Source organism: Hemitrygon akajei, chromosome 4 (genome assembly GCF_048418815.1).
Source record: "Hemitrygon akajei chromosome 4, sHemAka1.3, whole genome shotgun sequence".
In the NCBI taxonomy this organism is placed as follows: domain Eukaryota; kingdom Metazoa; phylum Chordata; class Chondrichthyes; order Myliobatiformes; family Dasyatidae; genus Hemitrygon; species Hemitrygon akajei.
The window spans coordinates 161,921,823-161,945,559 of record NC_133127.1 but is presented as its reverse complement, the minus strand read 5'-3'; the positions used below and the strand labels follow the sequence as shown (position 1 = coordinate 161,945,559).

The 23,737-nt window shown below is 39.1% G+C and overlaps 1 protein-coding gene across 1 annotated transcript in view; it reads left to right on the top strand.

Annotated features, from left to right (window-relative positions):
- flt1 (fms related receptor tyrosine kinase 1) overlaps positions 1-23,737 on the top strand; it is a 155,935-nt gene that overhangs the window by 62,455 nt on the left and 69,743 nt on the right. The window contains exons 11-12 of the mRNA XM_073043818.1: positions 4,770-4,899; positions 13,359-13,467. Coding sequence (XP_072899919.1) covers positions 4,770-4,899; positions 13,359-13,467 — 239 coding nt within the window. The remainder of the gene's footprint in view (positions 1-4,769; positions 4,900-13,358; positions 13,468-23,737) is intronic.

Genomic DNA, 23,737 nt, shown 5'->3' with positions numbered 1-23,737 from the left:
GTTGGTTTGATTGTAGATCACATTGAATTGAAATAACTGCTCTACTGAGGGCTTCTGATGATACAATATGTATACTGTAATTGATTTACTTATTTATTGTTATTTTTTAAAAATGTTATTTATTATTATTATTTTTCTCTTCTATATCAGTGCTGGTGTGAAGTTAAACAAATTTCATGTCACATGCTGGTGATAATAAACCTGATTCTGATTCTGCCTCATAATTAAAGCAGCAGTCTGCTTAACATACCAATGTTGTATCATCTTATGGGATTCATTAATACATTTTGTCCAGTTGTGAGGTGGCCTATGGCTCCTCTTCAAAGGTTATTCTATTGAACCTACTTAATATACAAAACATGGTAATGCAAACTCAAAAAGAGTTCAGTACTTGAGTAATCAGGTCATTGATTGTAGCACCTCACATAAGCAGAACACAAGAATAAAACAATGAGACTTGAAGTATAGTTGATGAAGATGCATTTGGTCAAAACAAGCACTTTGATTTGTCAGGTGGAGGTGGAGTTCACTTGAAAGAGGAGTGAAGCCTTGCCTACAGAAGAAGAGACTGTTAAATTTTAATTCAATTTAGAACTCTTTTTAACTTGGCTTTGAGGAATATTGCAAAGTTAACATCATACGTACAGAAAAGTGCTGGATAAAGGCCAGCAATATCATGAAGTCTCCCACTCACCCTGCTTATGGACTGTTTGTCCCAGCCCCATTGGGGAAGAGGCTCCGTAGCATCCATACCAGGCCTGAAAGACTCAGAAATAGTTGCTTCCCCAGGCTGAGCAAGACCTTCACCCATTAAACCACCCCATCACCCCTCCCACCACTACATACACATCACCTAGAGTACATAGAGTGTTAGAGGATTGTTTTTATATTTATACATCATTTTTCTTCTTGACTGTCTTATTTACGCTTTGTGTTCTTTTATGCAGCATTGAATCCGGAGGATATTTCAGATGAATATGTGGCTTGAAAAATGTTGCAAGGTGGAGGGATTCAAATTTTTGGGGCTTTGGAACCAATTCTGGGGGAGGTGGGACCAGTATAAACAGGACGGTCTGCACCTGGGCTGGACTGGAACCAATGTCCTAGGGGGAGCGTTTGCTACTGCTGTTCAGGAGGCTTTAAACTAATGTGGCAAGGGGATGGGAACAAGTGCAGAGAGACAGAGAGGTGTAAAATGAAGGTAGAAGCAAAAAGTAGTAAGGTGAAAAGTAAAAGTGGCAGGCAGGCAAATCCAGGGCAAAAAGCAAAAAGAGCCACTTTTCAACATAATTGTATAAGGGCTAAGCGTGTTGTAAAAACAAGCCTGAAGGCTTTGTGTGTCAATGCGAGGAGCATTCGTAACAAGGTGGATGAATTGAATGTGCAGATAGTTACTAATGAATATGATATAGTTGGGATCACAGAGACATGGCTCCAGGGTGACCAAGGATGGGAGCTCAACATCCAGGGATATTCAATATTCAGGAGGGATAGACAGGAAAGAAAAGGAGGTGGGGTAGCATTGCTGGTTAGAGAGGAGATTAATGCAATGGAAAGGAAGGATATTAGCCTGGAGGATTTGGAATCGATATGGGTAGAGCTGCATAACACTAAGGGGCAGAAAACGCTGGTGGGAGTTGTGTACAGGCCACCTAACAGTAGTGGTGAGGTTGGGGATGGCATTAAACAGGAAATTAGAAATGCGTGCAATAAAGGAACAGTAGTTATAATGGGTGACTTCAATCTACATATAGATTGGGTGAACCAAATTGGTAAGGGTGCTGAGGAAGAGGATTTCTTGGAATGTATGCGGGATGGTTTTCTGAACCAACATGTCGAGGAACCAACTAGAGAGCAGGCCATTCTAGATTGGGTATTGAGCAATGAGGAAGGGTTAGATAGCAATCTTGTCGTGCGAGACCCCTTGGGTAAGAGTGACCATAATATGGTGGAATTGTTCATTAAGATGGAGAGTGACTTAGTTAATTCAGAAACAAAGGTTCTGAACTTAAAGAAGGGTAACTTTGAAGGTATGAGACGTGAATTAGCTAAGATAGACTGGCAAATGATACTTAAAGGGTTGACGGTGGATATGCAATGGCAAGCATTTAAAGATCGCATGGATGAACTACAACAATTGTTCATCCCAGTTTGGCAAAAGAATAAACCAGGGAAGGTAGTGCACCCATGGCTGACAAGGGAAATTAGGGATAGTATTGTGGTGAACTAGATATACCTGTCTGACTGCTCCTGTGGCTCCTCCCACAGACCCTGCTGACTGCTCCTGTGGCTCCTCCCACAGACCCCTGTATAAAGGCGACTGTGGGCTGCTGCTCTCCCTCATTTTCCCCAGGATGTAGTGCTGTTTATTCTTCCAGTCAATAAAAGCCGATATCTCACTTCCTAAGTCTCAACGTGAGTTATTGATGGTGCATCAAGTATCAAGTCCAAAGAAGAAACATATAAATTAGCAAAAAAAAGCAGCACACCTGAGGACTGGGAGAAATTCAGAGACCACCAGAGGAGGACAAAGGGCTTAATTAAGAAAGGGAAAAAAGATCATGAGAGAAAGCTGGCAGGGAGCATAAAAACTGACTGTAAAAGCTTTTATAGATACGTGAAAAGAAAAAGATTGGTCAAGACAAATGTAGGTCCTTTACAGTCAGAAACAGGTGAATTGATCAGAGGGAACAAAGACATGGCAGACCAATTGATAACTACTTTGGTTCTGTCTTCACTAAGGAGGACATAAATAATCTTCCGGAAATAGTAAGGGACCGAGGGTCTAGTGAGATGGAGGAACTGAGGGAAATACATGTTAGTAGGGAAGTGGTGTTAGGTAAATTGAAGGGATTAAAAGCAGATAAATCCCCAGGGCCAGATGGTCTGCATCCCAGAGTGCTTAAGGAAGAAGCCCAAGAAATAGTGGATACATTAGTGATAATTTTTCAAAACTCCTTAGATTCTGGATTAGTTCCTGAGGATTGGAGGGTGGCTAATGTAACCCCACTTTTTAAAAAAAGGAGGGAGAGAGAAACCGGGGAATTATAGACCAGTTAGTCTGACATCGGTGGTGGGGAAAATGCTAGAGTCGGTTATCAAAGATGTGATAACAGCACATTTGGAAAGAGGTGAAATCATCGGACAAAGTCAGCATGGATTTGTGAAAGGAAAATCATGTCTGACGAACCTTATAGAATTTTTTGAAGATTTAACTAGTAGAGTGGATAGGGGAGAGCCAATGGATGTTGTATATTTAGATTTTCAAAAGGCTTTTGACAAGGTCCCACACAGGAGATTAGTGTGCAAACTTAGAGCACACGGTATTGGGGGTATGGTATTGATGTGGATAGAGAATTGGTTGGCAGACAGGAAGCAAAGAGTGGGAGTAAACGGGACCTTTTCAGAATGGCAGGCAGTGACTAGTGGGGTACCACAAGGCTCAGTGCTGGGACCCCAGTTGTTTACAATATATATTAATGATTTAGACGAGGGAATTAAATGCAGCATCTCCAAGTTTGCGGATGACACGAAGCTGGGTGGTGGTGTTAGCTGTGAGGAGGATGCTAAGAGGATGCAGGGTGACTTGAATAGGTTAGGTGAGTGGGCAAATTCATGGCAGATGCAATTTAATGTGGATAAATGTGAGGTTATCGGTTGCAAGAACAGGAAAACAGATTTTTATCTGAATGGTGGCCGATTAAGAAAAGGGGAGGTGCAACGAGACCTGGGAGTTATTGTACACCAGCCATTGAAAGTGGGCATGCAGGTACAGCAGGTGGTGAAAAAGGCAAATGGTATGTTGGCATTCATAGCAAAAGGATTTGAGTACAGGAGCAGGGAGGTTCTACTGCAGTTGTACAAGGCCATGGTGAGACTGCACCTAGAATATTGTGTGCAGTTTTGGTCCCCTAATCTGAGGAAAGACATTCTTGCCATAGAGGGAGTACAGAGAAGGTTCACCAGATTGATTCCTGGAATGGCAGTACTTTCATATGAAGAAAGACTGGATCGACTAGGCTTATACTCACTGGAATTTATTGGATTGAGGGGGGATCTTATTGAAGCATATAAAAATTCTAAAGGGATTGGACAGGCTAGATGCAGGAAGATTGTTTCCGATGTTGGGGAAGTCCAGAATGAGGGGTCACAGTTTAAGGATAAAGGGAAAGCCTTTTAGGACCGAGATGAGGAAAAACTTCTTCACACAGATAGTGGTGAATCTGTGGAATTCTCTGCCACAGGAAACAGTTGAGGCCGGTTCATTGGCTATATTTAAGAGGAAGTTAGATATGGCCCTTGTGGCTAAAGGGATTAGGGGGTATGGAGAGAAAGCAGGTACAGGGTTCTGAATTGGATGATCAGCCATGATCATACTGAATGGCGGTGCAGGCTCAAAGGGCCGAATGGCCTAATCCTGCACCTATTTTCTATGTTTCTATGTTTCTATATTTAATAATCATTTTGTTCTCCTTTACACACGTATGCTGAAGATTGACCATAAACTATTTTGTATCTTCATCTTGAATCTTTAGCAAAGCTTTCCAGAGGGCATATAATGCAATTTTTTAAACCAAACTTTTCAGAAATTATCTGATAATATAGAGAAACATCTGGATTTTGTTATTTGCTCGGTACCATCACCAAAGTAGTTTCTTAATGAACTTCCATTTTAGAATCTGTAGCATTAATTTTTTTAAGTAGTGATTTTAGGAAAAGCCTTGTACGTAGTTTATCATGCTATAATGACTGTTAAATGATGTTTCCAGATGTGAAGCATATGCAGAGACCAAAAGCAGCATTGTTTCTATGGATAGTCTTGGCAGTAACATCAACATTATTGGAAATAAGATACACGGCATTAACGAAAGAGTAGAACTACTGGAAGGGAAAAATAAGGTATTTAAACAATTAAATGCATTTACAATTATATACGTATTCTTTCTAATGAATATTGTTTTAAGTACTTTGAAAATGTGACATGCTTTATTTGATCAGGTATCTTATGTGTTTTTCTGTGGTTTTCTTTGTCCATTTCTTTTCTTCCTACATACACATTTCCTAACATGGCTAGATGCCTAATACAAAGCTCGTATTTAAGCCAAATCAGAATCATAAGGCCATAAGACCATAATCACAGGCCTTTCAGCACATTGAATATGCTCTGCTAATCGTTCATTGTTGATTTCCTGCCTTTTCCTTGTAACCTTTGATATCCTAACTAATCAAGAACCTATCAACTCCACTTTAAATACACCCAATGACTTGAGCTCCACAGTTGTCTATGGCTGTAAATTCCATAAATTCACCACCCTCTGACTAAAGAAATTCCTTCTCATCTCTGTTCAAAAGGCAAACCCTTCTATTCTGAAACTCTGCTTTTTGTTCCTAGACTCTCCCACTATTGGAAACATTCTCTGCACGTTCACTTTATCAAGCTTTTAAATATGCAGTAGGTTTCAATGAGATCTCCCCTGCAGTCTTCTAAACGCCAGTGAGTACAGGCCCAGAGCCACCAGAGTTAACCCTTTCATTGCTGGGATTGTTCTTGTGAACCTCCTATGGACCATCTTCAATGTCAGTGCATTCTTTCTTAGATATGGGGCCCAAAACTGCTCACAGTACTCCATGTGTAGTCTGACCAATGCCTTATAAAGCCTTAGCAATATATCCTTGCTTTTATTTCTAGTGCTCTTGAAATGAATGCTAATATTACATTTGCCTTCCATGCTACGGACTCAACCCACAAGATAAAGTTTAGGGAATCCTGCGCAGGGACTCAAGTCCTTTTGCACCTCAAATTTCTGAACTTGCTCTCCGTTTAGAAAATAGTCTACACCTTTATTCCTTATACCAAAGTGTAATTCACTTTTCTACACTGTATTCCAGCTGCCATTTCTTTGCCCATTCTCCTAATCTGTTCAAGTCCTTCTGCAGACTCCCTGCTTCCTCCAGCTATCCACAAGCATGACCACAAAGCCATCAATTCTGTCATCTGTTTCATTAACCTATAATGTGAAAAGTAGTGGACAAACTCCAACCCTTGCAGAACACTATTAGTCACTGGTAGCCAACCAGAAAAGGCCCACTTTATTCTCACTCTTTGCATCCTGCTAGTCAGCCAATCTTCTGTCCATGCTAATAACTTCCTTGTAATACCATGGGGTCTTATCTTGTTAAGCAGCCTCATGTGCATTGTCAAAGGTTTTTCAAAATTCAAAATAAACAACATCCCCTGAATCTCCTTCTCCTATCCTACCATTATTTCCTCAAAGATTTCTAATGGATTTGTTAGGCACAATTTCCACTTACAAAAATCATGATGACTTCAGCCTGTTTTACAATGTGCCTTCAGTTACTGTGAAACCTCATCCTTAATTATGGCAACCACTGAAGCCATGCTATCTGGCCTTTAGTTTCCTAATACCAATACACATAGACAATCTTACTTTTAACATGATACGTAATTTGACATATAAATGTTTATAAATTTGTTGGGCTTAAAATTTATTAATTAGTGGATAATAAAGTCAGAGCCTGTTTTCAGAAAATAAATATTAGTCTCTTCCTTAACCTCTGCCTACTTTGCTCTTGATTTGGAAACTACTAAGATTCCCACTGACAATAGGGCATATTATGTGGATATAGATCTAAATCCATTTTCAGTGGGTGCATGAATATAACACAAAATGTGAAAATACATACTTACATATTTAGTTAATTGTCAGCATTTAAAAGACATGTTGTTGTTCCAAATTTGCTTGTCAGGACAATGGCCAAGTGATTGTGCTACCTTAGTATTAATTGTTCCACCTCACTTACTTTCTGCATCCAGGTAGTCTTCAGTGAAAGTGAAAATCTATAGAAAAAGATCTGGTGATCTAAGCTTTTTCTGGAGATTGTGTAAACATTGATTTGTACTTCTTATCATTCTACTTGTAGTGAAGTTTTCATCTCTGCCAGGGACTTGATCAGTCATATTAGAAACTGCAAGTCATATTTGTATTCAAGTTTAAGTAATCTACTGACTACAAATTATTTTCTGCATTTTCTATATTACAAGTACCTTCAAAAGTATTTAATTGGGTGTAAACTACATCAGAAGTGAAGTCAGTGTATAAATAGATACTCTTTTTATATTATTCTCAAACTACTCAGTGGACTATTGTTCAGATTAATCCAACATATACCAGTAGTTGTGTTTGGGTCACTTGCTATCATAAAATTTTAAATGCCAATTAGGGGAAAAAGGGAGGAGGGGTGGCATTACTGGTCAGGGATACTATTACAGCTGCAGAAAGGGTGGGTAATGTAGCAGGATCCTCTTTTGAGTTAGTATGGGTGGAAGTCAGGAATAGGAAGGGAGCAGTTACTCTACTGGGGGTATTCTATAGGCCCCCTGGTAGCAGCAGAGATACTGAGGAGCAGATTGGGAGGTAGATTTTGGAAAGGTGAAAAATAACAGGGTTGTTATCATGGGTGACTTTAACTTCCCTAATATTGATCGGCACTTGATTAGTTCCAAGGGTTTAGATGGGGCAGAATTTGTTAAGTGTGCCCAGGATGGATTCCTGTCACAGTATGTTGACAGGCCGACTAGGGGTAATGCCATACTGGATCTAGTATTAGGTAACGAACCGGGTCAGGTCACAGATCTGTCAGTGGGTGAGCATCTGGGGGACAGTGATCACCGCTCCCTGACCTTTAGCATTATCATGGAAAAAGATAGAATCAGAGAGGACAGGAAAATTTTTAATTGGGGAGGGGCAAATTATGAGGCTATAAGGCTAGAACTTGCGGGTGTGAATTGGGATGATGTTTTTGCAGGGAAATGTACCATGGACATGTGGTCAATGTTTAAGGATCTCTTGCAGGATGTTAGGGATAAATTTGTCCCGGTGAGGAAGATAAAGAATGGTAGGGTGAAGGAACCATGGGTGACAAGTGAAATGGAATATCTAGCCAGGTGAAAGAAGGCAGCATACATGAGGTTTAGGAAGCAAGGATCAGATGGGTCTATTGAGGAATATAGGGTAGCAAGAAAGGAGCTTAAGAAGGGGCTGAGAGGAGCAAGAAGGGGGCATGAGAAGGCCTTGGTGAGTAGGGTAAAGGAAAACCCAAAGGCATTCTTCAGTTATGTGAAGAACAAAAGGATGACAGGAGTGAAGGTAGGACCAATTAGAGATAAAAGTGGGAAGATGTGCCTGGAGGCTGTGGAAGTGAGCGAGGTCCTCAATGAATACTTCTCTTCGGTATTCACCACTGAGAGGGAACTTTATGACGGTGAGGACAATATGAGTGAGGTTGATGTTCTGGCGCATGTTGATATTAAGGGAGAGGAGGTGTTGGAGTTGTTAAAATACATTAGGACGGATAAGTCCCCGGGGCCTAACGGAATATTCCCCAGGCTGCTCCACGAGGCAAGGGAAGAGATTGCTGAACCTCTGGCTAGGACCTTTATGTCCTTGTTGTCCATGGGAATGGTACCGGAGGATTGGAGGGAGGCGAATGTTGTCCCCTTGTTCAAAAAAGGTAGTAGGGATAGTCCAGGTAATTACAGACCAGTGAGCCTTACGTCTGTGGTGGGAAAGCTGTTGGAAAAGATTCTTAGAGATAGGATCTATGGGCATTTAGAGAATCATGGTCTGATCAGGGACAGTTAGCATGGCTTTGTGAAGGGCAGATCGTGTCTAACAAGCCTGATAGAGTTCTTTGAGGAGGTGACCAGGCATATAGATGAGGGTAGTGCAGTGGATGTGATCTACATGGATTTTAGTAAGGCATTTGACAAGGTTCCACATGGTAGGCTTATTCAGAAAGTCAGAAGGCATGGGATCCAGGGAAGTTTGGTCAGGTGGATTCAGAATTGGCTTGCCTGCAGAAGGCAGAGGATCATGGTGGAGGGAGTACATTCAGATTGGAGGGTTGTGACTAGTGGTGTCCCACAAGGATCTGTTCTGGGACCTCTACTTTTTGTGACTTTTATTAACGACCTGGATGTTGGGGTAGAAGGGTGGATTGGCAAGTTTGCAGACAACACAAAGGTTGGTGGTGTTGTAGATAGTGTAGAGGATTGTTCAAGATTGCAGAGAGACATTGATAGGATGCAGAAGTGGGCTGAGAAGTGGCAGATGGAGTTCAACCCGGAGAAGTGTGAGGTGGTACACTTTGGAAAGACAAACTCCAAGGCAGAGTACAAAGGAAATGGCAGGATACTTGGTAGTGTGGAGGAGCAGAGAGATCTGGGGGTACATGTCCACAGATCCCTGAAAGTTGCCTCACAGGTAGATAGGGTAGTTAAGAAAGCTTATGGGGTGTTAGCTTTCATAAGTCGAGGGATAGAGTTTAAGAGACGCGATGTAATGATGCAGCTCTATAAAACTCTAGTTAGGCCACACTTGGAGTACTGTGTCCAGTTCTGGTCGCCTCACTATAGGAAGGATGTGGAAGCATTGGAAAGGGTACAGAGGAGATTTACCAGGATGCTGCCTGGTTTAGAGAGTATGGATTATGATCAGAGATTAAGGGAGCTAGGGCTTTACTCTTTGGAGAGAAGGAGGATGAGAGGAGACATGATAGAGGTGTACAAGATATTAAGAGGAATAGACAGAGTGGACAGCCAGTGCCTCTTCCCCAGGGCACCACTGCTCAGTACAAGAGGACATGGCTTTAAGGTAAGGGGAGGGAAGTTCAAGGGGGATATTAGAGGAAGGTTTTTCACCCAGAGGGTGGTTGGTGCGTGGAATGCACTGCCTGAGTCAGCGGTGGAGGCAGATACACTAGTGAAATTTAAGAGACTACTAGACAAGTATATGGAGGAATTTAAGGTGGGGGGTTATATGGGAAGCAGGGTTTGAGGGTCGGTACAACATTGTGGGCCGAAAGGCCTGTAATGTGCTGTGCTATTCTATGTTCTATGTTCTAATCAAACATACTGTTAATAAACAACTTAATGTTCCAATTAAATGGTTAATAAAGGATATTGGTGTAAATAGCAAAGTCTAAACAGTAATTAAATGCATGTTGTTTATGTACAGGTTGTTGGCTAGAAATGGTGAATACCCTATTGGTTTAGCATTATGAGTACAAAAGCAAAATGATTAATTTCCTCAACAAGTATTCAAAGATCTGACTTCATGTGATCAAACCCATGATGGAAGCTGTGAATTTAAATGCAACAGATACGGAAATAAACAATCTTAGAAATCAAACATTTACATTGTTAGGAATACTGCATTGGCCAAATGCACTAACAATGGTTAATCAGCTTCAGTTTTCTGGGATGGGAATAGTTATGAATTTGTTATGAGGAACAAAGGTAAAAGTGGGTTTACTTTACCATATTAGGCAGTGAAATAAGCATTTTTTCCTGAACATTAAGGATGACTGAGTTACACTATCCAGAGAATTAAATAGATTGTTCCAGAATCCCAGAGAACCTTATTAAAGAATGTCCTGGATATCTCATGTCCTTTGGAAGTAGCAGGCTCTACCTTATACCTTAAACTGAAATTTCTTGAAAATGGAAAATCAAACTTTCACTGCAATGAACAAAAGCTGGTTGAGTAATACTGAGTAATGAAAAATAATGTGAATTTATTTTCATCATGTCACCAATCCATAGATTATGGTAAATGACATAATTCCAAAGCAAAATGAATGTTGCTTTCTTTTTGGATTCCTCTTTGTACATGGCAGATTTTTAAAAAAGTAACTAAAATATGGATTTCACAAACAAAATATTTTGAGTAGTACAATTCTATACACTGTCTATGAAGTTTTAAATTCAAACCTGTAAACACATGATGAAACCAAGTCCCTGGAAACAAGGAATGGTAGGTCAAAGGTTTTACCAGAATAGACAATATAATGGTCGTAATGTAATTAATGATCTCCTTAATATGACCCTTAACTTTTAAAATTGTTATATATGGAGTTGAATGAAGGCGGAGGAAATGAGTACAAATAAACTCTGATTAAACTAGAATGATGACTATAATGTTGTGCAACATCTCTGCCCAAACAACTTTATAAATGAGCAAAGCCGAACAAAGTAATTATAACATAACAAAGCTAATGCCAGTAAATAATTACACTCAAATTAAACAAGCTCTATCACTGTTTTCCTGAGAGATAAGGTTTCCTTGCCCTACACCTCAAAGTTCATGCCATTTTGTTAGAAATACTTACAGTATTGTGCATTTAAAGCATTTTAAAGTTGTGGATCACTTAATTACTAGAACTGCCAGTCTGGTTGTCATTGTAAATTATGATTGAACACATTCTGGTTCAAGGTCCAGGTCTTTCTGTCACTCAGACTGATCCATAATAGATGATAGAGCTTTTTCCTGGAAAGTTGTAAGGGAAGATGTAAGTAAATATTATCTAGCCTCTGCCATTGTACACATGCCCTCCTTGGTTATCTGAGATTCACTTTATGCAGAGGTTGGCAACAGCCAACATTCTGGATAGTGCCATAGTTTTAAATAAATTAAGCTTTTTAAATTCATTCTTGAAGTGCCTATTCCTCATTCTTCTGAAAAAAATGTTGGTAACCTGCTAACCTTCTATGTTTCCAACGATATTTGTTTGGGCACGGAATTGTGGACGAACCAAATTGACTCAGGATAGTAGATTACCTTACATAAATGGCATTGTAATGTAATCTAACTTCGTAGTCATATTCCAGAAAGTTTTCAGATATTTTGCGATGTTTCTCTGCATTATTATTCTGGTTTTCTGGATTAAGGGCTCTATAACATTAGTCTATTCTTGATATTATGGGAAATAAATTGAAACTATTGTGGAGGCGGTAGGGTGGAGGAGGCAAGCTATGACTCTTTAACTTCATTTAAACTTTGTCATACCACAAGTATGTGAAATCCTAGCTCAATTGGCTTCTAATCATCTTATGTCAAGCCTGGTTCAGTTTAGTAGTTTTGTCTCAGAACATGAAAGTCATGGCTACAAGGCTAACTCCAAAAACTTTGAGAGAATCATCTAGCAGGGTCACTGCAATGGAGGAGTGCGATGCTGTTGAAGTACCATGTGACTTTAAATCAAAGTCCTATAAACCCATTTAAACTGATCAACAGATCTCATACAATTATTAGAAGAGTAAGGAAGTTCTTTTGATGTCCAAGTCTGCAGTCACCCCACAAAGAACACTTATAAAAGAGAATCGGAGCACCTATTTCGTTGTTTCTGATGGAATCTTGCTGCAGACAAATGAACGACCAGAATTTTACAGGGAACCTACTCCAAAAGTACATTGTCTGTAAGGTGCTGGGGGCAGCCTGAGATGTTAATACTCATGCAATTAGTACTTTCTTTCTGTACTTTCTTCATTTTGATGATAGAAGCAGGGGAAGATATCCAGTTTTCAACAATCTTTAACATTATGATAAAGCTGACAACAAAATTGTTCTGTGATTCTTGTGTTTCATTGATAATTGTGAAGCAGGAGAATTTGTGGTGGGGAGTGGGGGGTGAATAGTGGGGAGAAGGAGTGCCTGGAACAGCTAATGATGTTTTTAAAAAGATACAAAACAAGGTACAAGAGGATACTTTAAAATTAACAGTTTATACTGAAACAACAAAGATCAGCTTATAATCATCCTGAAGAAGGGCCTTGGCTCGAAACATCAACGGTTTATTCTTTCCCAAAGATGCTGCTGACCTGCTGAGTTCCTCCAGCATTTTGTGTGTTTTGCTTTGGATTTCCAGTATTTGCAGATGTTCTCAAGTTTATAATCATTAGTTATTTCATTTCAAGAACATTTTTTTATTAAAGTTATTTGATGGCTTATTTATGCTGCAAATTTGCCGTGATTTTCAGGGTATCTATTAAGTTGTTCAAATGTGACTATAGAGATTCCATTATGAGTATCATTAGATGAGACAATATCAAGTTACTTGTAGGATACTTTAGAATAGCATTATTTGAAACTATCTGGAGTTGTCATAAGTGGTCAGAGTTATAGAATAATAAGAATTTGGACCATTGCTAAAAATCACAATTGCTTCTTAACTGGAACAACTCTATGAAAACCAGTCTTTACTTCAGCTGGGTATACCACAAACTAAATATGTCTGCATATTCAAAGCCAGGAACAGAACTATAAAGATGTTAAACAGCCCCATCGGGAGAGTTTTCCTGTTATTCTACCAATATCATTGTTTTGGAATAAAGTATTTTCAAAGTACTGAAATGTAACAATTTCACAATTATATGTCAATGAGTAACTCGGACCATTGAATAATTGTATCTGTTCCACTGCAAAAGGAAATGTTCCATTTGATGAGAAAATGAATAGGATATTCATTATTGTTCTTTTTTCCATTTTGTTTTCTTTTAGACTGTCAGCATTCTGGTAGTAGCCGAATCCAACATTTCTGGAATTTATCATTGCTTGGCTTCTAACAAAGTTGGTAAAGATGAAAAAAGTATTAATTTTTATATTTCAGGTAAGAGATTGAAACAGCAATATGACTGTGCATTTGATAAGCTTGTAACTTGCATTGCTTGCATTTAAATAGTATTTAAAGACTTCATACAGTTAGCATCTCTTGGGAATTTAATGGAAGGGATGAAGTAATGAGATCTGAACACAATTTGTAGACAAAAATGGCCAAAAATATAGGTTTATAAATGTTTATAAGCATGGATATGGAGGTGATGGCATATAGGGAAGAAAAGACAGAATATCTGAAACCTCTGCTATTTGTACTGACATAGGTAGAGACTGGTTGGAAAGAAAGGAAGGTTACAGTACAAGCAAAGTCACGTGTGAGTTTGAGGGAAAGAATGTATTTGGTTTGGCATCAGAGGATGCATTGTGCATGACTGTAAAATTCAGATGAAAATCTGAATTTGAACTTGTTTAGGAATTTAGTTGGCAAAGAGAACAACAAAGAAATTAGGTACTTTCCAATTTTGCTGTCCAGACTGCAAGACAGGTGACCTATAGCATCTAACTCATGTGCAATTCCTACCAATGCTTATTGATGAAATTTATTTATTCATCATGAATTCTACAATGGGAAAACAATAATTCACATTCCCAAACATCTAGAATGAAATTTTAAAAATTCAAATTTGAAACAGGAACAAGACATTTATATTAGTGAGTATGATGGTTTGTTTCAAGTTATATCTATTACATATAGCCACGAGAAGGAAATGGGATTGCAATCTCTAATTGTTTTTTACTTCAAGCATTATTTCTCCTTATTTTTCAAATAATTCAGGAACTCACAACACATTTACTTTTTGCTGAATATTGATAGGATTTTATTAGAATTTAACATACAGTAATTGAAGAATCATAGAAAACTATAGCACAGAAGCAGGCCCTTTGGCCCATCCAGTCCATGCTGAACCATTTTTGGCTGCGCAATCCCATTGATCTGCATCTGGAAAACAGCCCTACATTCCCCTCTCATCCATATACCTATCCAAGTTTCTTTTGAATGTAGAAATCGATTATCACATCCACTGCTTGCCCTGAAGGCTCATATCACACCCTAACCACTCTCTGAGTGAAGAAGCTTCCCCTCACGTTCCCCTTAAGCATTTCACCATTCACCCTAAACCCATGACCTCTAATTGTAGTCTCACCCAATCTCAGAGGAAAAAGCCTGTTTGTGTTTGCCCTATCTATACCTCCCATAATTTTGTATACCTCTATCAAATCTCCCCTCAATCTTCTATGTTCTACAGAATAAAATTCCAGCCTAATCAATCTTTCCTTACAACTCAGGTCCTTCAGTACCAGCAACATACTTACAAATTTTCACTGTATTCTTTCAATCTTATTTACATCTTTCATGTAGGTAGGTGACCAAAACTACACACAATACTCCAAATTAGGCTTCACCAACATCTTATACAACTTCAACATAACATCCCAACTCCTGTACTCAGTACTTTGATCTATGAAGGCAAATTTACAAAAGTTTTTTTAACAACCCATTCTAGCTGTGATGCCACTTTCAATGAATTAGGGACCTGTATCCCCAGATCCCTTTGTTCTATTGCTATCCTCAGTGCCCTACTGATCACTGTGTAAAACCTACCCTGGTTAGTCTTTCCAAAGTGCAGACCCTTGTCTGCATTAAATTCTATCTGCCATTTTTCAGCCCATTTTTCCAGCTGGTCCCGATCCTGCTGCAAGCTTTGATGGTCTTCCTCACTGTCCACTACACTCCCAGTCTTGGTGTAATTTGCAAATTTGCTGACCCAATTAAACAGATTATCATCCAGATTGTTGATATAGATGACAAGCAACAACAGACCTAGCACCAATCCCAACGGCACTCCGCTCATCACAGGTCTTCAGTCAGAGAGGCTACCATCTACTATCACTGACTGGCTTCTCCCATAAAGCTAATGTCCAATCCAATTTGCTGGTGCAACACAGCAGGCCAGGCAGCATTAATAGGGAGAAGCACTGTCGACGTTTCGGGCCAAGACCCTTCGTCAGGACTAACTGAAAGGAAAGATACTAAGAGATTTGAAAGTAGGAGGGGGAGGGGGAAATGCGAAATGATAGGAGAAGACCGGAGGGGGTGGGGTGAAGCTAAGAGCTGGAAAGGTGATTGGCAAAAGTGATACAGAGCTGGAGAAGGGAAAGGAACATTGACTTCTCTAACTTCTGTTAATGCCCCTCCTCCCCTTCTTACCCCATCCCTGACATATTTAGTTGTTTGTTTTTTTCTCTCTCTCTGCCCATCACTCTGCCTGTTCTCCATCTTCCTCTGGTGTTCCCCTCCCTCTCTCTTTCTCCCTAGACCTCACATCCCATGATCCTTTCTCTTTATGTCTGTTGCAACATTCTGTGATCTCTCTACAGGTTTGTTCCTCTGAATCCCACAGACTGTTGGGTGGTCTATAACATAGGCCCATTAACATGGTCGTACATTTCTTAATCCTTAGTTCCCCCATGAAGCATCAGTAGACAAGTTCTCCAGTCTGTCCTGACTGAGCACTGCTGTGAGGTATTTCCTGACTAGTAACACCACCCCTCCCTTTTAATCTCCCTGCTCAATCATGTCCAAAACAGCGGAATCCTGGAATATTGAGCTGCCAATCCATAAGACAGAAGCAGAATCAGGACATTTGGCCCATCGAGTCTGCTCCATTATTCAATCATGGCTGATCCTTTTTTCCCCTCCTCAGCCCCACTCCCCAGACTTCTCCCTGTAACCTCTGGTGTGGTATCCAATCAAGAACCCATCAAACTCTGCTTTAAATACACCCAATTACCTGGCATCCATAGCTGCCTATGGTAATAAATTCTACAAATTCACCACCTTCTGGCTAAAGAAATTTCTCCACATCTATGTTTTAAATGGATACCTCTCTAACCTGAGGCTGTGTCCTCTGGTCCCAAACTCCCCCATCATGGAAAACATTCATTTCACATCTACCCTATCTAGGCCTTTCAACATTCAAAAGGTTTCAATGAAGTCCTCCCTCATCCTTCTGAATTCCAGCAAGTACAGACCCAGAGTTATCAAACATTCTCATATGATAACCCTTGCATTCCTGGAATCATTCTTGTGAACCTCCTCTGAACCCTCGCCAATGCCAGCAAATCTTTTCTTTGATGAGGAGCCCAAAACTGTTCACAATATTCAAGGTGAGTCCTCACCAGTGCCTTATAAAGCTTCAGCATCACACTCCATAACCTCATCTTTAACAATTGACTCCAACATCTTCCCAGCCACTGGGGTCAGGCTAACTGATCTATAATTTCCTTTCTGCTACCTTCTTTCACAATTTCTACTGTTACCTCTTTCAGAACCCTAGGGTGCAGTTCATCTGGTCCGGGTGACTTATGTACCTTTAGGTCTTTCAGCTTTTTGAGCACCTTCTCCCTTGTAATAGTAACTGCACCCACTTCTCTTCCCTCACACCCTTCAACATCTGGCAGACTGCTAGTGTCTTCCAAAGTGAAGACAGATACAAAATACTCTCTTAGTTCGTCTGCCATCTCTTTGTCCCCCGTTATTATTTCTTCAACCTCCTTTTCTAGTGGTCCTATATCCAGTTTCAGCTCTCTTTTATTTTTTACATACTTGAAAAAGCTTTTACTATTCATTTTGATATTGTTTGCTAGCTTGCTTTCACATTTCATTCTCTGTCGTCCCACTAATTTTTGCTTTGTTATATGCCCTTTCTTTTGCTTTTACAGTAGCTCTGATTTCCCTTGCCAGCCGTGGTTGTACTATTTTGCCATCTGAGCATTTCTTTATGTTTGGAATGCATCTGTTCTGCACCCTCATCATTTTCCCCAGAAACCCACACCATTGCTGCTCTGCTGTCCCTCCTGCCAGCATCTCCTTCCAATTTACTTTGGCCAGCTCCTCTCTCATACCACTGTAATTTCCTTTCCTCCACTGAAGTATTGCAACGTCAGACTTTACTTTCTCTCTATCAAATTTCAAGTCAAATTCCTGCCTGTGCTTCAACCAAGTCTTATTAGTGGCTACAATACCATAATTCTATGTGTTGATCCATGCCCTGCACTCATCTGCCTTTTCCTACAATAGTTCTTAACATTGAAATATACGCAACACAGAACATTAGGCCCACTGTGCTCAACTTTTTTGCTTCCCAACTTTGTCTGAGGTCTTAACAACAAGAAGTGCATTGTTAAACCCTCTGTGTTAAGGAACTGGATGAACTCCAGATCATTCAGGAGGCTGAGGCAGTGATAGACAGGACATACAGAGAGACAATTACACCCAAGGTGCAGGACACAGGTAACTGGGTGACAGTCAGGAGGATGAAAGGAATCATGAAAAAATGTTATTAAATTAAATTTAAATAAGGTCACCCATCAGTTATCTTCTTAATATTATTTACTGTTCTCTGAAAATTAATCTGCTCCATATGCATTTTCCTTCTTTATGAAGGTAATCTTTTCTCAGTTTTTATTAACTGGTGCTTGATTGACCTGACCAGAGGGTATGCTGGAGTGACGTTGGACTGGACTCCACACTGTGCGGTTTTTCTTCCTCTAACAGAAGACTGAATTAGGAGTTGAAACTAGTCCCAAAACAAATTCCAATGTAAGCAGTCAGGGCCTGTTTTTTTTTTTTGGACAGAGGGTTGCCAAAGCTCTGATCTTCTGATCTGTCAATGTACTGATCAGACAGGTCGTCCTCTGCATTGCCAGTTTTTGTGTGTGCTAACTGGCTCTGCCTACATATAACCAAATTTTTCTAGTGAACCTAGTCTGGACTTAGGCAGAATGCCTGTGTTTGGGTGAGACTCCTGGAATAACAAATATCTTTTCTTCAGCCTGAAGACCATTTTTTTGGGGGGGGGGGGGGGTGTCAGAGAAATAGAGACGAATGTATAATTTTCTATGGCAAGCATTTATTTTTGGATGATTGAAAATATTACAAGAGATAAATTTGTAGAGACCTGGTAAAGGAAAACTGGAATTTGTCCTGTAGTTCCCAATATATAATTCTTTGCACATCCCTATATACAATGAATAGTAGAGAACATGATTATGATTATCATAAATTAAAAGAAAAAGTATGTTTATGGGCAGTTAAGCTGAGATACTTTAAATTTTGCTTTTGAGAACCATTGAGTTTCAATCTCTAATTACAAATAAATTAACTAATAGCCACTGCAGGTATATTTCTGTTGTTCCAGAGAGCTTTCAAATAGAGTAATAAATGACATCCTTGTTAAGTCCATCTTGGTATCACAGGACAGGAGAAATACCATGGGTGCTTAGTAGCAGAGTAACAAACATATGGATAATATGTTAAGAAGTGACTTATGATTCACTAATAATGCTTAGATCACTCAGACAATGTAGATAAACTGTATTAGCAGGCATAAATACTCTTTTCAGTGTGATTTCAGAATAATATTTTGTTCTTTCACTTTCATCAATATACATATAGAGTAAATGGTGGTTTCAGTAATCAGAAATGTTAGTCTATCAAGTAGAAAATAGTCATATTTGCTCCAGTAAGGCAAAGCAAATTAGGCCTTTTGTTTTAATGAACAAACCATTCACCTATGTCCATGCTGACCAGTGGTCATCCATTGTATACTTCCTACTTCCAGCACTTGGCCAGTAGTCTTCTATGTCCTGATGATTCAAGTGCTTGTTTAGACAGCTCTTACATGCTGTCATGATTCTATCTCCACCATCTCCAATAGTGTACTCATTAGTCTCTGGTGAATAAGATTCCCTTCAAATGACATTTAAATTAATGAACAAGGAAGTGTCAGCTGGTGTACATCTGAAGTACGATTGCTATTTTTGGTAAAGAGATTAGCAACATGATATTTTGAAATGGTGAGAAGCAAGTAAATATTGGTGTACAGAAGAATCTGTTCATGATAACATGCAGGAAATACAAGCTGTTAGTAGGGTAAACAATATGTTGAGCCTTATTCTTTACCTCACTTTTCCCAGGTCTGATGAAAGGTAATCAACCCAAAAAGTAAAATCTGTTTTTGTCTCCACAGTTGCCACATGATCTTCTGAGTGTTTCCAGCATTTTCTGTTTCTGTTTCAGATCTCCATCTTAGTTTTTTTATTTTCATTTATTGCAGTGGACTTGAAAACCACATAAAAATTCCTAGTAGAAGTTTGTTTTTTCTAAGTGAGGAAGGATGTAAGTGCAGACACAACAAACTGCAGTGGCTAGAACCTGGAGCACAAAACAAATTGCCAGAGGAATTTGACGGCTCAGGCAATGTCTACTGAAGGTTGCTTCAAAGTTCCAGGCTGAGACTCTTCACCTAGTCTGGATATAAGTGCCTTGGAAATAGGGTAGCAAAGATTTATCTAAGATTGAATTTGTAAGGCTGAGTGGTGTTCTCTATGGAGATATCAAGTAGGCTAAGATCTTTTTAACCCACTAGAATTTAAAACAATTAAGTAATTTTATTGAAATGTACAAAATTCATATGTAGATTAAGTGATTAGATGTAAAACTACTTCTGACTGAAAGATTTGGAGCATGTACGCACAACTGTGTCTGAGGGGATTTGCATGCCACTTTTTAAAATTCATAATTACCTGTTACAGCAACTTGTTCCTTAGAGCCTTTTCCCATTTGACAAGGCCTTAAGGAACAGAGGACTTTCATATCCTAATTAGTTGGTGTTACTCCAGAAGTGGTCCTGGATAAGGGTGTATAACCTCAGGGTAAGAATCAGCCAGTTAGCACTGTGATAAGGAGAATTTTGTTTTACTTGGAAGATAGGTTGGAATTTTCTTTTATAAGGTGCTTAGTGGTTGAGAATATTAATCGATTAGTTGATAGATTTTTGTAAACGGGGCATGTGAAGATTGGCTAGATACAGACTTGAAGCAGAGGTCAAATCTTGATCTTACTGAATAGTAGATTAGGTTTAAGCAATATTGTGATCTGGTTCAGTTCTTACTTTCCTTACATGTTTGTATTTTGGACAGTGTAGAAAGAATCAGTAAACGTTCATTGCTGCTTTTGATCATTGTCCATGGATTTCCTCTGAGCAGGGCTTGAGGGTTGACTCAAGTTCAGCTGCAAGCTCAGTTGTAGCATGAGGACATACAGGTAGAATTTTCCACTTCTGGCTCGTGGTGGAAGCAAATAGCAGGAAATGATGCATGTCAGTTTTCCTCCATTAAAATTTATGGGTGGAAAATCGTAAGCTTGGCTTATGCAATTTCCCAATATGTGTTCCCAGTATGTGCCAAGATCAGAGAAGTGGAAGTTCACCCCACCCAGTCCACCGTTCAGATTCCAGGAGAATGGTGTAGTTGTAAAGACCTCTTGATGTCTAAAGCATCATAACTCAAAAAAAAGTCCGGACTTTGGGAAAGGGAGGATAAAAATATCAGAGAAAAACATTTGGGTTGCATGTATCTCTTCTTTACAGTGCTTTGAAGCTTGTAGTCGGGTGTGACCTACAATTTGCAGGGCATTTGAAAAAAAACAATGCATATAGGCTGAGATTTAGGAAAGATTCCAAATCCTGTAACTATGTCCTCAGTGTCTGCTGTTGATCATTCTGTTTCAAAGTGAGAGTTGCACACAAGAACAAATTCGCATTTTCTGGTTTACAATCCTCTGTCTCTGCTGGCATACAGCATGACCGTGGGTGTGTTAGTAATGACTATGGGTGAGACAGGAACAGGACTGTCTTATCTCTGAGATTTCCCAGTGTCACTAAATGCATTTTGTTTTGAGATTCCTGATGGTGCTCAGCAAAGATAAACAATATCTTCCATCAGGAAACCTGTGAGCTATTTTCAGAGGAAGTTTCAAATCACTTAAGTAAATAAATCCCCTTTAAATTATTTCAAAGTGCATTGGTTAGTTTGGGGGAAGAATGTAAAAGTAGTAAGGGGTGTGCTTTTCATCAAATTGTTTTTGATATCCTATACGGAGTAGATGTGCCATTTATATCAGTTTTATTCAAATTTTTGAGCAAACTGATTATTTTAGGATTATCTTCTGAAAAGTTTAAATTTCCTTTCTGATTATCCTGAAAATATTTTGGATTGTAGCCTATATATACTGATCATGATTAAAAATCCAGACAATTTGGTCCTGAGTGCTTTGTATGACTCAGCTTGATTCTCATTACTTATGTATGTTTTTATGTACATACATACCTTCAGTAGCATCATCATTTCATGATAAGGAGTTGACATTGTTTAAAAATTTATCCAGTTCTTGAAATTTTTCATTATATGTTGATGAAGGATGAGCAACTTATGAAAATGTATTGGAGTGAACACCTATAGGAAATGAAGTAACCGTGTACTTGAACTCCTATCATGTCTGCTCCTAGAATGATGTGTACGTTGTGCAACTCCTGTTTATATAGCTATTCCAAATTGCAACTAACCCCAATAAATCTGACCTAATACAAGCATTTTTGGTTCAGAATTAGTAGTCTTTGCACTTGACCTTAAACCCTTTCACTTCTAAACAGATTGTACCAATACAAACTCCCAATTTTTTCAAAAAATGATTAAATTTTATATAGTTACAGTTATAATACAGTCAAAGCACTGCCATACTCTGCTTCAGCTAATTGATCATTTCTGCACAAATTCATTTGTTTTTGTTATATATTTTCTGTTTAAGATGAATTGCTGTTTAAACAATTAAATGGCAGCAGTTGCTCAAATGTTAGTTATTTTTGACTACTGGTTACAAAACTCCCAAGTAAACAAAATTCTGATCCAGTCATAGTATTTCTTGGGAAACCAGTAAAAAAGAAATCAAGATTCAGTTGTAGCTGTATTATATTACTCTAGCGTGTATCAACAATCTGCTTCATCTCTCTTTCTCCAACTCAGACGTATATGCGCATACACACAAATACACACGTGCATGCACGCACACACGCACATGCGCGCACACACACGTGAATGCACATGAACAAACATGCATACATAGACATATAGAATTCAATCATGGGATCTTCAATCAAGAACACTTTTTTCCAATGAATTCTCATTGCAGGATCTTGTGATGGATGTGAAATGAAAAACAGATAAACCCTACCCACTTTCCACTCCTCAACTACTACCATCACCACCTCTCCTAACCCTCATTTACCTCTAACCTGAAAGTTCTTTATTTCTTACAAGGATATAATTCTATACATGGACAAAGAACAAAAAAATCAGAAGCAACATAATGCCATTTGATATCTTCTACGTGTTCTACCATTCTGAAGATCATGGCAGATCTTTTACCTCAGTATCGCTTTCTTGCACTAAACACTCATCTCTTAATTTCCTTAACATTCACAATTTTGGTGAACTCTATCAGCAACTGAGCTTCACAACATACTTTAAATAAAAGAATCCAAAGATTAACTATTTTCTAGTTGATATAATATTTTTGTGTCTGAAGGTTAATCCCTTATTAGAACACTCCAAGCAGGGAAATACCATCCTTGCATCATATCTGTTGAGCTTGAAATGTTACTCATCCTTCTAAACTCAAGAGAGTATACATCCATTGTCATTAGTCTCTTTGGACAGGACAGACTCCCCACTCTGGAAGCCAATTTGGTAAATCTTCCTTGCTTCCCTTCATTACAACTTTATTCTTTTTCAGGTATGGATGTCAGTTCTGTATACAGCATTCCAGATACACACTGCACGACCTTTTACAATTTTAATCAGACATCTTCACACATACTCAAACCTTCTTACAATAGAATCTAGTACACTATTTATCAGCATTTGGTCCAAATAGGTGGCACAATAGAGCAGCGGTTAGCATAACACTTTATAGCACTAGAGAATGGGGTTCAATTCCCACCACTGTCTGTAAGGAGGTTGTATGTCCTCCCTGCGACTGCGTGTGTTTCATCATGGCACCCTGTTTCCAGTGATGTACAGGATAGTAAGTTGTGGGCATGCTACGTTGGTGCTGGAAGCATGCAACACGTACGGACTGCCTCCACCACATCCTTGGAGTGTGTTGATATTTGACGCGAAACAGCACATGTCATTGTGTGTTGCAATGTTTTGATGGACATTTGATTAATAAAGCTGATCTTTTAAAATTCTTCAATAATTTCTCCAAGACATTTTTTGCACTACGCTGTACTGCTAACTTCTGCCATATTTCTGAAAGCATTTTGTGTCTTCTTCTGGGAAGACAAGCCCAAAGTATTTGTGATTTATCTGTCATTTCCTTAAGGTCTGATGTAATATTTCCTTCTTAGCCTGTGAGGGAT